The sequence below is a fragment of the Acipenser ruthenus genome, unplaced genomic scaffold (genome assembly GCF_902713425.1).
Source record: "Acipenser ruthenus unplaced genomic scaffold, fAciRut3.2 maternal haplotype, whole genome shotgun sequence".
Classification (NCBI taxonomy): Eukaryota; Metazoa; Chordata; class Actinopteri; order Acipenseriformes; family Acipenseridae; genus Acipenser; species Acipenser ruthenus.
The window spans coordinates 4,479-18,755 of NW_026708747.1; the positions used below are offsets into that span (position 1 = coordinate 4,479).

At 38.2% G+C, this 14,277-nt stretch overlaps 2 protein-coding genes across 3 annotated transcripts; one reads left to right on the forward strand and one right to left on the reverse strand.

Moving 5' to 3' along the window:
• Nucleotides 1-4,042: 4,042 nt before the first annotated feature.
• On the reverse strand, nucleotides 4,043-8,304 carry LOC131735634 (BTB/POZ domain-containing protein 19-like). The gene is made up of 3 exons (XM_059021703.1): nucleotides 7,996-8,304; nucleotides 5,976-6,204; nucleotides 4,043-4,141 (listed from the first exon to the last, which is right to left on the reverse strand). Exons 1-3 carry the CDS (start codon nucleotides 8,094-8,096, stop codon nucleotides 4,076-4,078), a joined length of 396 nt encoding a protein of 131 aa, XP_058877686.1. The 5' UTR covers nucleotides 8,097-8,304; the 3' UTR covers nucleotides 4,043-4,075.
• A 394-nt stretch (nucleotides 8,305-8,698) lies between these two features.
• Nucleotides 8,699-14,021, forward strand: LOC117401215 (dynein light chain Tctex-type 5-B-like). Of its 2 annotated transcripts, XM_059021702.1 has the most exons (3): nucleotides 8,699-9,533; nucleotides 9,993-10,195; nucleotides 10,977-14,021. In XM_059021702.1, exon 3 carries the CDS (start codon nucleotides 10,995-10,997, stop codon nucleotides 11,697-11,699), a length of 705 nt encoding a protein of 234 aa, XP_058877685.1. In that variant the 5' UTR covers nucleotides 8,699-9,533; nucleotides 9,993-10,195; nucleotides 10,977-10,994; the 3' UTR covers nucleotides 11,700-14,021. The 2 variants fall into 2 exon arrangements, with proteins under 2 accessions (XP_058877685.1, XP_033857635.1); XM_034001744.3 differs by lacking the exon at nucleotides 9,993-10,195 and having other exon boundaries at nucleotides 8,700-9,533; nucleotides 10,977-14,020.
• Nucleotides 14,022-14,277: the final 256 nt, after the last annotated feature.

Genomic DNA, 14,277 nt, shown 5'->3' on the forward strand with positions numbered 1-14,277 from the left:
ATAACTGTACCTTAACAGTGTGCTGATTAGATCTGTAACAAGAGCCTGCACGTGAAGTGCACATAACAAAGCAAGCTCAGCACAGAGCAACACATGAAAGGAAGCAGCAGCAATTCAAGTAATCACTGCGGATGTCCGGCGACAGGTTGGGATCTATTTCTATATGGAGCACCAGTCCTAAAGGACAGATGACACTATTAAAGAAAGAAAGGTAAGAAAGAATGGAAAAAAAACTGCTCTCTGATGGACTGAGGACCCACATCTTGGCAGAACTTTACTGTATTCTTTATTTTTTTTATTTCCAATATATTTTCAATTACCTTCTTTTGATGCAAGATCCAACTACGTCAGATGACAACTGAAAAATCAGCCCTATGCAAAACTGTAAATGTGGCATACAGACAACCTCCATTAACCTCCATTTATCTAATATCACCTGGTCCAGTTCAAAACAATGCTTAGCACATACACATAGTACAGTCTCTCACTAAACCCTGCAATAGACTAAAAGCAGATATGAACTGCGGTATTTGTCATAAAATAATGGGATTCTGGTTTAAGGGAATCACTAAACTCCACACTGCAAACTAATAAAATGTCAAATATCAAAATGACTCTCACCAGAATGTTTTTCTTTATATCAGCACGAAACAGCTTGCATTTCATTGGCTTAATCAATATCATATTATAAAACTAACCACTGAGGCCATACAGGGTCTTTATAAAGGGTTGCCAAATTAATTTGATCAGCCTAAACTGGGTTAAATATACATGTCTGTTGCTTTGGACACTTTGCTTACCTATCTGACGTAAAGTGCTGAATTTTGGTACGGACACAGTACGAGCCAAGATGAACACAATGATGCAATAAAAAAAAGTCCATATCTCATTATTAATGAATTATGTGTGAACGTCGCAGAGTGATGGGATGCTGAATAGGAGTCCTCACACACAGATTTTTTTTTATTGCAGTATTGTGTTACCCCAAGCCAAAGCGACTTTATACCAGCCCTGTATTATACCCCTTTATTCTTTAGATATCCACGATTACATTAAAATCTACCTTTGCAGTAGTACTTTACATTTTATACATTATCAAAATAGTTGATTCACATATTGGAGAACACAGGGCAATATTTTTTATTCTTGTACAAGCCCATTACTATTCAAGTTCAGAAGCAATAAGGTTTTCCATGCTGATAATGCCATTTGTACTTCTGGATACCATGTAAACATATTAATTAACAATGCTAGCTAACACCAGCTGTCTGAAAAACAAATCAGGCTATATAGCCTGATTAATAAACTGCAGACTAAATGTCATATGGTATGCTGTCACCCCATTCCCAGCTCATGCATTATCCCACTGCCTCAGCAAACTGGATGACTTCCTGATATTCAGCAATGTCCATGCATCTTACAGCACGCTTAAATCTTACAATTTTACAAAGGGAAGCAGGGTTTGCATGAATCCTAGCATATCCTTACTTTCCATTGAGAATATTGGGGGTACAAGGCTTTAAAAATCAATTCCTTGCATGTTACTAGTGTTGGAATTCAAATACCACCCTAGGTCTTAAAAGGTTAAACTGCTGCCTCATGATACCTTATCACTTCCTGTGCTGTGGGCCCAATGGTTTTCTTTTACCTTGATTTCAGTAGTGATTTTTAAAAAAATGAAAACCAAAAACTTTCATATGCAGGTATTTTTCAGAAAAATAAAAAACGTTAATCATTTTTTGTTTCTGCGCATTTCAACATAATATATTGACCAACTATTTTCTGAATAGGTTCTAATCTTGTTAATGGACTATTGTGTAAATAGGTTCCTTGTTGTGGCTTGGCTTCTTACAAATTTCTTTTTTCAAGGTCGGCTAATCATACAAATAAAAAAGGAAGTACACAAAGTTGTAGTGCTAATATCCATGTTCAAAATATTATCACAGCAAGGTCCTTAACAACCTACAGAAACAAACATGTCAATGTTTGAAAATGCTGTATTTGTGCTTTTACTGTGGTGCAACACGGAGAAATGTTTGTAGCTATTCAACAGCTACTGTGTGAACAGTACATTTTAAGGTGTCAACCACCTGTCTGGTGTAGAAATTATAAATTTGAACGGAAAAGTGTTGGGTTTTACTTGCACATTATTAGTTAAAACAAAGTGTTACAATAGCTTACTTTTTATTTTGTGTAAACCCTTTGAATCTCTTTTTATACTTAACTTTTGTTTTTGCACAACTTCCACTGAGCTCTACTTTATGACACTTTAGAAACATTCTCCAGGCAAGAAAAATAAATCTATATGCTTAAACTAATCTCCAACCAAACTCTTTGTATGGAAAAGCACCCTCATCTCTAGGCAGTATAAAAATCATTTATATTTATAACAAATTCTCCTTCAAAAGCAGCACACTATGTTCTGTCTGCTGTTTGTTTTCCAGCTCAAGAAAATCCCTGCCTTCCTCCAGACCTCACTGCTTCAAGGGCTGTAACTCCTAATAACATAGCATTGATTTATATCAGCCCCTACAGACATGCCCAGGCCTGCACAAGCTAAAGGTTATACTGCAAAAAAATCCTCCCTGCTCATTTTTCAATGCACAAGGTCAAGCAAGTGTTTCAAATTTCAAAACATTTTTGACTGTCATGTGGCCAACCGGTGTGGTACAAACTGAACACATTCAAGGACTATAAATGAGAAACATGATTATTAAAAAGGGCATGAGATGAGTTATAAAACACCTTGGATAAATTACTACAGGTTACATCTATTTATACACATTGTTTTGTTTGATGCAACTACTGCCAGGGTAAACAGAGCATACCCAGCCATGGTGATGGACTGGACAGATGTCACTTCATGTGGATAGGTCTCATGTTGAACATTCAATCTAAAGCCCCTTTCACACTATCATTTCTGGCTACCTGGGTCACAATCCTGCGTAGTGTGAAACCACGTACCTGGGTCGTATCCGGGTTAACCCGGGTCCCAGCGACCCACCTCAGGATGTGGGTCAACACGCTTTGACATGGTTGAGCGAGACAAAATACATTACAGCGGACGAAATAGCAAACAGTCACACCTGCGTGAAGGTTTCACTTCCGAAAGGAACATTTTTGTTCATTCCGTTTAGCCATATTTGTGTTGCTTGAGACACACCATGAGCCAGATTGCAGCAGGGATGAAGAAACGTTTGCTCTAATCAACATTTGGGCCACCGGTTCAATCCAGAGAAGCTCGGATGGAAGCGTCTGTAACAAGCTGCTTCCAGGGCATCGATATTCGCATTGTTCACTTGTGCCTGTCTCCGAAGTAAACCCTGCTTATCAAAAGCATTGTGAAATCATGTATCTGACCCCCAAGCCACAGGGTCCTAAGGGGCTTTATTAAGCTCTATTCCTTTTGTTCATTTTTTTTTCTTTAAATAGTTTTTTGTTTAATTCTAATGCATTCTGTATTTTTGCTGATAAAAAGTAGTCATCAATGCCAAATGCTCACAGTGATTTTGTGACTTGACCACTAAGAACAACACTAAGAGCTGAGACCCATTGGATATACTTAATGCAGTAGTAACCCCAAACAGGTGGCACACAGAAGTATGTCGCAGTCAGTCAATACCAACATGTAACATAGCCATTTAGAGGTCAAGTTTGATAAAAACTGGTTTTAGAATTTTTGTTTTGACGGTTTCAATGCCTTTTTCTGTGTTTCTACAAAAACTGAACTTTAATGTGCAACTGTCTTATCCTGCTCTTAACACTGCCTGGCATAGCCATCACTGAAATATCCAGTGTGTTGCAAAACAATTAACGCTACAGGTTTAACCACAAACTCCTTCACACCTGTGCAAAACATAATGATAAAAGGTAAACAATTACAAATACTATGCCCCCAGCAGCTTATCGCCACTGTATTTTCCAAATTAAATCATTTACCACCGAATGCTGCAAGACACTATAAATACACAGACAAGGAATTGCTTGCTTCTGAACTCAAGCTTCATCATTACCAAAATCGGCAACCGATTACATTAACAAAGGTGAGCTAATGGTAAGAATCATGCACCCAGAATTAGAGACACACCTTTCGAAGATCATCCAGTCCGTATTCCACAGCTGAAGTTAAAACCTCCAGAGCCTAGGGGTAGAACAGAAGGTAGTATACAGGTTAAAAAAAAAGGTACATTATTGTTAGTGTCACACGATACAATATTTAAATGAAAACCGTGACAGTCAATTTCTTGAAACTGATGTACTGTTTCATGAAGAAATTCCTAATAAATACAGTAGCCTCATCAGATCAACCACTAGAAAGTTTCTCATTGCAAGAAACCATTTTCACTGCCTGAACTGCAATCAATTGAATCAGCTCAATTACTCTATGTGCTTTACATACAGTACATGGAACACCAGCCCTTGAATATATAGAGAATAATAGATGGATGGGCTTCAATGATCTGAGTTTCCTTTGAGTTAAAGGAAAAAATTCCATCTAGGGTTTATGTGACGTCATAAACTACAAGACTGTTAGGTTGAGAAGTTTATAAACTGTCACAGAAACCCCAAAAAGACAATAAAGGGGTGTTAAGGTTCAAATTGCAACTGAATTTAATGAATAATAATAATGTAAATTAAGTCAATATTAAAGATTCTTAAATATAATTTTCTTTTTGATAATTCAGGAACAGTGAATTAAGCTGGGTAGATAATGAACTGCAAAAAATAACTTATTTTTAAGGAAAAGGTGTTTCAATGGGGTATGTTTTTTTTTTTTTAGTAGCTGTCAGAGTAGAATGATTACAAATCTTCACAGAGACAGATTTGTTAGAAGTGCCTAAAAACCACAAATGGTGGGTGTTGTCGAGTGATTGAAAATGAGACATTTTGTGTTTGAAAGTGGTCTCGGGATGCAAATATGGGTCAAAGGTCAAGTATAATCTTCTAGACGTATATGCCATTTTGACGTCACTACTGTGGTATGCCTTTTTTTCAAATGGCTAAGGATGCAAATATAGCCTTCATCCGTGTGTGTGTATGTATATATTAATATTTTAATAAATCATGAGATAAAGCTTTGTGAACAGGGTCCATCGACCCTGAAATGACCACAGGTTTTACTGTGCACCTTTTATCAGCACTAAATTGGAGTTGAAGCTCACCAGAATAACACTGGTACTAAATGTTTGGGGACAGCCCTCTGTTTCTGTTTAGTATGAAACATTTGCTGTTGTATTTTAAATCAGTGGTTATTAAGATGGAATCTGAAATGGGGATCTTCTGGCTGCTCCTTCACACCTCTAACATGTAATAAATTTAAATGCTGTTAAGTGAAGACTCCAATGCATTGCACAGCACTGCTGATTCCTCCTCCTACATTATTCAAATTCCCCGGCACTTCTGCTGACAGAATTGAAGAATGCAACGGACAAAACTCCAACAGATGGGCTGTGATGATCACATGCCACTGGCCCAGATGGAGTGTTGTTTATTCATCAAAAAGTTCTATCAGCAAAACTGAATTTAATCCAACCTCTTACAAACCAATTTATATGTAACAGCAACCTGAGTACAGCCAGAAATAATTTTTACGCTCTTCTACTGATTTCCTGAATGTAAAAATGACTCTATTGGGCGGTCTTAGCTGGCAAAGAGTATTTTGGTTATGAACAACATAATAAAAATACATTTTCACCATCACTTCTAACAGTCTTAGAAGGAAAGCATTTTTTATATAGTATAATGCTTGGACATTTGTGCAACATGATCCAATTTATTAAACGTCAAGCTGTAGATCAAAAGTTTTAGACCTGTATGAGTCTTTTTTTGTGCAGGAAAAGTCAGCAGTCTTCACATTACCTGTGGTTAGCAGGACAGTGGGGCGAGATGAGTTCATGAACAAATTTGCCGAACACCTTTGTGCAAACACACCACCCCTTTCAAGAAATTCATGGAGAGGATCAATCATTACTTACAATACAATTGTTTAAGGTTACACAGTTGGTGTATAGAAACTCAATCACAGCCAAGAAAACCTCGGGCTGCACGTCGGAGAGCACAACAGGAATGTCCATCAGTTCCCTGGGTCTGTCGGACTGGAGTTGCTGGCTGAACATCCCATGGAAAACCTCACAGCGGCAGGCAAGAATACAGCGGTGTGCAAACACCTCCTGACGCTCCTTTCCCACCACAAACTTAACATCACTGTGAAATACATAAATAACGATTCATTATGAGTGTTATGATCATTATTAAGACTAACCCTTGTTTTCCTATTTTTACTTAATAAAACTTCCGCTTAAATGTTCAAACTGAAGTGAATGCATCATTATTCAAGAATGCCTTTGTTATTTTAAAGCTCTAAGTCTAATTACTGTCACACCTGAGCATAATAAGACTTTACGAAACCAGGTGTAACCAATTAAGCTCATTAAAGCCTAAACTTGCTTCAAATGCTATGCAACAGGAGTCTGATTCACTTAACATTTCTGGATTTGAGATGAGGAAACCATTTACCTTTATGCTGTCTATGACATCTGAAACATCTTTCTTAGTTATTACTCTCTCATAATGGACTCCAAACCATCTCTTACCCAAATGCTGTTCTTTTTGTAATCATCAACAACATAAAAATAACAATATAACAATAGGTGGTCCAGTGGTTAGAGAATGGGGCTTGTTACCAGGAGGTTCCGGGTTCAATCCCAGCTCAGTCACTGACTCACTGTGTGACACTAAGCAAGTCACTTAACCTCCTTGTGCTCCGTCCTTTGGATGAGACGTAAAACCGAGGTCCTATTGTAAATGACTCTAGAGCAGTAGTTGTTGATGAAGCATAGTTCACCCCTTAGTCTCTGGCTTTGTGTACACCTGAATTGTATTACACTGTCTTGGTAGGTTTGCAGCCATCATGCATTTGGTCAAAATAATGTATTTATTTATTATTATAGGACATCTATGATCATCTATTTTACACTTAGCCTATATTTTATAAAAGCACAGAGTAGTTATTTGTATGTCACTTTGTTACTGTTGCTGTGAAACTTGTCAGGTGGAGGCACCAAAAGATCAACATTCAAGGGCAACCACAACCACAGGTCATAACAGGTCCTGTAGCTGATGCCCAAAAGTGTAGTTCACGGTAACTGTACATGGGAAGGGACATGTCCCTCACTATTTGTACAGTACTTCAAACTCTTTGAACTATACATGTGGTTTAAATATGAAGAAAGAGTTTAAGACAGGCTGCATAAGTCGGAGCTAGACCTATTTGCACAAGCTGTAATTATTCTTAAATTGTGTATTTACTTTACAACAGTACAAACACTATATCAATTCTACGACGCATGAATATTTACATCCTGAATGGCACTGAAAGCTCATCTTGGGAGTGCAAATATTAAAGACACATGTACACATTTGGAGAACAGCTTAATGTTTTCACAGTATTTGTTTTAACACTGCATGTTTTGATCCCTATTCAACTGCATTTCTCAGGTTTCCATACTCGGGTCTAGTTTTGTTTTATTTTGTCATTTATTAAAAATGCATTAGCCTATGCGCGATACATCTATATCTAGGTTAGTATATACAATATAAGTATGTTTGGTATGGAAATAAAATAATAAATCAGACATCTTATTTCCTTATTTCCTCTTTTTTTCGTAGTATAACCTACTTGCACAACTGCGTGTGTTAAACTTCAAGAAACTCTAACCAACATCCTGTGTCTGAATTCATTTTTAAACAATAAACAATGCACAATGATCTGTTGCAACCGGTGCAAAGATAAAGGTTTGCAAAAATGCTTTTTTTTAAAGACATCAACTTCTTGTAAATTCATATTGATTAGTTCTTGTAACATAAAAACGCTGCTGCATTATTGAAATGTGTGTATTCATGCATTTTGTATTGTTTACTTTTTAAACAGGCCTGCACTGACATTTTCGTGGAACCGCGAATTTTCCTGTAGGCTGCTTTCCACGACCGTCTCACCTGAAGTCGGGGTTGTTGACAAGGCTCCGAAGGGCGGCAGTGAATGTTGCAGTGTTTCCTTGCTGGCTAGTAGAGGGAATCTGGGAACAAGTAGAGGCCATGCCGGGGAAAAGAGAGCAAAAGTGGGGAGAGAGAGAGGGCTACAGGAGTGAAATTAGGAAAGGGTTATTAAGAAAGGAAAGACGGGACAAGCCGCATTGCAGATGCTAAGACGCGTAGAGAAGGCGAAATGCACATACTGTGCTACACGGTGTGGGTAGAAACGAGGAATTACGCAGTATAGAGTATAATTGGAATGGTCGTTTGGAAAACATATATGTTTTCCAAACGACCATTCCAATTATATTCTATATATAGAGCTGAAGCATTTACTTCCATATTTTTCAATTTGTAATAAAATAACATTTAAGTTAGACGTGTGTCTACATAAAATAATACATTTTACTATACTACAAACACGTTACCACTCAGCCCCTCCAAAAAAAAAAAAAAAGTTTACAAAATTGTGGCCATGATTTAGTTTGGCTGTTGCTCAAAATTAAAAAAAATAAATAAATAAAAAAAAAAGTAAAACATGTTGGTGCATCCATAAGGGGTACACAATATGTTTCCATATTGTTAGAGTAAATAAATTAGATAACATATTTTGGAGACTTTTTAAAACTAGATTTATTTATTTTTCAACAGAATATTATTATAGTCAGGGTAAAAACAATGGGATGCAGAACTAGAAATGCTGACATAACATTTTTTTTTAAAAATGCATGTAGGTTAATTAAACATTTTGTATTGCATTTCATTATGCTGCCCTTCAGCCAATGCAAGTGTAAAATACATTTTAAATGGCATTTCAGAAGTGGTATACACATATCCACTGGGCACTGCATTTTCTAATATCCATTAGAAACTGCAGTGCCCAGGCAGACCTCATTTAACCAAGGCATAAGAGAATTCCCTTGCAAAATTTCAACAGAAATAATGTTTGCAGGCTGGCAAAATGTGTCAGGTTAAGCTATAGATTGCTTAGTACCTCCAGGAGTCCTGCCGTTTACAGTCAATCTAATTTTGGAGAACGTTTCCCTTAAAAAAGAATAGTCTGGTTTTGAAAAACAAGCTACTTGAACACACACAAAATAAATTCTGCAACATTGAGATAAGCTTGTGGTGGCTTACTTAGGAAAATAAAAAGTATCCCTTACTTAAAAGGAGAAAGATTGTAGCTGGAAGCAAAGGCATTGCCATGGCGACCTAGTGCAGGGGGTGGCAGTGTGCCAAGCCTAGCGCTTCCCTCTTTATAGTGAGGGATTGCACTTCAAGCTGTTATTGCTGACCTGTCCTCCCCCGGTAGATAATAATTTACCAAGACATGCAGTATAACTAAACCCATAAAGTTAAAGCTTGCAGGTCAGTGTTGACTGATCACACGCCCAAGCAAGTGTGCCAAAGTTCTCTCATGCACTGAGGCAGTTTCTGAAGATACTCATAAGTAAGAAGTGCCTACGACGGGACACTGTGTTGTAGCTGAATGTCTTACAAAGGTAAGGGGAAATTTATATTTTTTTTAAGATCTTTTTTCTTGTTACACCTTTTTGGCATTAGCCCCCTTTACGTCTGGACTTGTAGATTCTTGAAATTGAAAGTCCCCCTATATAAAAGATCACCAGCTTCCAATTCTATATTCTGTGTGAAGCAGTGTGGGGGCTCTGGACTCTTGACCGCAGGGTTGTGGGTATTTCTTAGTAGATGCGTTTGATGAAATGGATCAGTTGAGTAAAGTTCCGTTGGGCAGCAGTGTGGAGTAGTGGTTAGGGCTCTGGACTCTTGACCGGAGGGTCGTGGGTTCAATCCCCAGTGGGGGACACTGTTGCTGTACCCTTGAGCAAGGTACTTTACCTAGATTGCTCAAGTAAAAACCCAACTGTATAAATGGGTAATTGTATGTGTGTGGGGGGAAAACAGTGATATCTAAATAATGTGATATTTTGTAACAATTGTAGGTCACCCTGCATAAGGGCATCTACTAAGAAATACCCACAACCCTGCGGTCAAGAGTCCAGAGCCCTAACCACTACTCCACACTGCTGTCCCCAGTTCGAGTAGTTCCATTTAAGGGCAGCTCATGACAATATAGATCAAGATATTTTTGCCGCTCTGTATGTGAAGAGGCCCTAGTGCCTGTCATTTATCATCTTATCATCAGGTAGGTAGACATGTACCATAAATAAAATAATAAAAGCAGTCACAGTAACAGCAGAAGGAAATGTTTAGCTCTGCCGGCTGAAGTTTCCAGTCATCTTAATCATGTGTAGACATGTCTAGAGTAGACAGCAAGATGATTGTTTGATAAAAGATAAGCATCCCGCTTTCATGAAGTTAGAGGGACTCTCCCCCCACACTAAAACACTAACTCATTGTCAGACTGCTGCATACCGTAAAAACATATTTTACAAGAAAGGATGCTTATCAATAATGTCTTGATGGTAGCCCGGTATCTGTCCAAACTGATTGCTCTTCTACCTTTAACCTCCAGACATTTTTCCATTTTTTCATTTAGGCCTAGGTGTTTTCCCAAAAGCAAGTATGTTATACAGTAGTTTGTAATGAATCTTTAAAAACTTCTGCATTTAATACGCCAGGTTTGTACCTGAGGAGTTTAGAGTTAAAGTTGTTAAAAAGATTAAATCTGCATGACTTACTTTGATTGTGCTTTGCATCCCATTTCAAGCACTGAATATAAAGCAATGATTATAATAGAATATGTTCATTTATATTTTGCCAAAATGTGTTACCAATAAAAAATCTAAAGCTTGCATACTAGATATAACTACACTGATACCCAAGTGAGAAATGTTTTTTGTTACCAGGCATTAGAAGCTTATAATGGCAAAGGACAGTACAAGTTAACTTATATTTGTGAAGTAGGGCTTGAATTGTGTTTTATTTTTTAGTCATAGCTATTTGCTACTTTTTTTTCATCATAGGTTAGTTTTGGGAACACGATGACAACCAAGCAGCTCCCCTTATCGCAGGAAACTCTGGCGCAGTTTAACCAGGCTTTGGCTGCAGAGAGTGGTGGTGTCCTGCGGACTCAGGCAGGCTCCATTTCTACTCGGCGTAGCTCTCAATCTGTGGATCTTCACCACCCCAAGCACCTAATGCACCTCAAGAGTGTGGAGGGATCCCTTTCTGTCATTCCCTCCCGCCGCAGCTCAGTCTTCAGCAACCTCAACCTCACCCGCAAGGAGTCCTTATCTCTGGGCAAGCGGCTCTCGCTGGGACCCTGGATGCACAGTGGCCGGGTCAGCTTCTCTGGCCTGCCACTGTACCAGCCTGTCCAGGAGACTCTGTTCGAGAACACCTACAAAACCCATCCAGATGAGGGTTTCCGTTTTGATGCCTGTAAGGTCCAGTGCCTCCTGGAGGCCACACTAGCTGGCTTTCTGAGCGACACGCGGTACAACCCAGTTACCTGCGGACAAGTGACCCAGAACCTTTCTGATCTCATCCGTAGCAAAGCCAAAGACCTTAACCCGGCCCGCTATAAGCTGGTCTGCCATGTCATCCTAGGACAGCTCAACAACCAAGGCTTAAGGGTTGCCAGTCGCTGTCTGTGGGACTCAGACAAAGATAACTTTGCTATTGCTACCTTTCAAAATGCCTCACTCTTTGCCGTGGCTATGGTCCATGGATTGTATTGTGAGTGAGAGCTAAAAAGTGTTGGCTTTTCCCCAAAGAAACAGATTATAGGGAATCATTTTGTTGGCCTCCATATTCTAAACCCGAGCAATCTGGATTCTGATATTTTGCCAGTGTGTAAAACAATGTAAAAATCAGTATGTTTGTTTGTCTTTCTGTATCAATAGGAATATATTCCAAGTTGGACTTCATATAAGGAATTTAGCCTTTAGTCTTTTGACTCTCCCTTCCCTTCCAAAAGCTCCATAATTCATTCTGAAAGGTTTCCTACCCTGTCAGCTGTTGTAATCTTTAAACCATCAGAATGGTCTAAGGCTGCAGTGAATATGACAAACAGGATGCTTGGTGCATAGAATACAAATCAATAGAGCTAATATTATCAATTAATGCACTGGATGTAGGATGTAGTTGCCTTTTCTGTGGCAAAGCAATTAAGACAAAACCAGGTCTTGAGGATCTAATGAAAGTTTAAAGTGTTTTTGTTTCGTTCCACATATAAGTTAATCATAAAGAAGGGTCCTTTTCATGTCCTAAAAATTCTTATCTTCATACGGGTTTCAGTTTGAATGTCTCTGGGCTGAGAAATTAAATTAACTGATTAAATCAGCCGGAGCCTGTCAAAAGCAGGAAATTGGGCGATTACTGTAAATCAGGTGTATTTCGGTGCTACTATAATGAAACTGATGTGTTAAATCATGTTTTCTGATTGTATCTTCATAAAACATAGCTTTGTGAGTTATAGGACTATTCTTTTTACAGTTTTGTATTATATGCTTTTTTATATATATAGTAGATTTTACAACAAGTAGGAATTTTTTTATTGTTTGCAACACTTGTAGTCACGTATGTTGACAGCACAATCACTTCACGTGCAGATAAAATGCATATTAGTATTGGGCACAGAGAGTGCACACAGTAGTTCATGTGCAGACTGTGCTGAGATTCAATTGAATGATTGATTAGCAATTGAGTCTCGGTACAGCTGCATAAAAGAGTCAGTGTTTCACGCACACAGGGTTGGGTGTTTGGTGAGGAAAGAACGAGAGTCAGGAGGTACAGAAAGAATCACAATTGCTATTCATGCCAACTTTAAATCAGTAAGTTACTTGTTTTTGGTTTGTCTCACTGTGTTTGTTTAGGCCAACATGCCTTTTATTTTTGGTGTCCCAGTGTTTTGTTTTGTTCAAATCTTTTATTTATAATAAACCGGCACAACAGGATATGTCATTGCCGACCGTGACCCGGGGTTCCTAGGGGGCGGTGCACAATTGACCGAGCACCGCCCAGGTAGGGAGTGCTTAGGTCGACAGGGCAATCCATGGTTCACCACGCACCAGCGACCCCTGTGGTTGATGGAGCGCCCTCGGGTCTGCAGTGTAGTCATTCAGATGTGTGTTGTCCTCCGGCACTATAGGTCTGGTGGCTTCGCTGTGGATCCGCAGTGCGGAAAATGACGGATTAGCAGGAACACGTTTCGGAGGACGCGTGTTTCAGCCTCTGTTTCCCAAGTCGCTGGGTGGTTGCGGCGGTGAACCGGGATAAAAATAATAATTGGGCATTCCAAATTGGGGAGAAAACCAGGGTAAAAATGACTGGCGATAACTCTATTTATATTTAAAAAAAAAAAAAGGGGGGGGGGGGGGTTATTTAAGTAATCAACAGTTGGACACACACTTCAGCTTGGTTTTCCCACTTCAATCCTTTGAAGCATTCCTATATTGGCATTGTACCCATTAAATAAGAGGTGTGACATTTTAAAGATCACTGTTCTTGAGACCCTCTTAGTCACTCCATATCATTCTGCAGCCAACTTCCAATTATTCCCTTTCTGAGATGTAATATGCTTTGCATTAACCTAGCTAGTTATATAAAAATTTAATTAAAAAAAAATTAAATTCACAGCAATACTAGGCACATGTTCTACTAGGAATATAAATACCACACTAGAACCAAAGTCATTGTATTTTTGTCTTGCTCTTAATTGTATTATTACTTTTACTGTGATTCTTGAAATGTATTTTTGTTCGACTAAGTCGCCCTGGATAAGTGTGTCTGCTAAGAAATAAATAATAGAGGCGATTGTATCATGACAGTAGTTAATTACCTACAGGAGCAGTATATTTGAATAGGACCATGCACATGCTTCAAGATCTTGTCTTCAATAGCCTTTCCAATGTTGTGTTCATACTACTTTTATTTATTAATATAGTGCTCATGTAACATTTCAGGATACACACACTTGTATAGTTATATCACACAAAATAAACAGTTCATGTTCAACACTTAATAAAAATCAAAGCAAGTGCAGAGATTTCAAACTTTATTTAACAAAAAAAAAAAAAAAAAGTGGTCATAATTAAAGAAACAGTTTGACCTGGTGTTGACAGTTACACAAAAGACATACATAATAAATAAGTAATTTCATAAATAAAAATATAAATTATAAATTTACTACATAAAAAAAAAAAAAAAAAAAAAAAAACCTACACACACACGACATCAAATGGCATGAAAGAAAAGATTGTCCCTTTGTCCAACCTTCCTAACATTATAGGAAATACACTCTTGGAAATGTATCAACACTTC

Excerpts from the sequence above, each read along its gene's own strand:
- LOC117401215 (XM_059021702.1), top strand. The coding sequence starts at position 10,995 with ATGACAACCAAGCAGCTCCCCTTATCGCAGGAAACTCTGGCGCAGTTT.
- LOC131735634 (XM_059021703.1), bottom strand. The coding sequence starts at position 8,096 with ATGGCCTCTACTTGTTCCCAGATTCCCTCTACTAGCCAGCAAGGAAAC. Across the intron at positions 6,205-7,995 it reads GTCAACAACCCCGACTTCAG|TGATGTTAAGTTTGTGGTGG; the intron begins GTGAGACGGTCG and ends TGTATTTCACAG. Across the intron at positions 4,142-5,975 it reads TAACCTTAAACAATTGTATT|GCTCTGGAGGTTTTAACTTC; the intron begins GTAAGTAATGAT and ends TTCTACCCCTAG.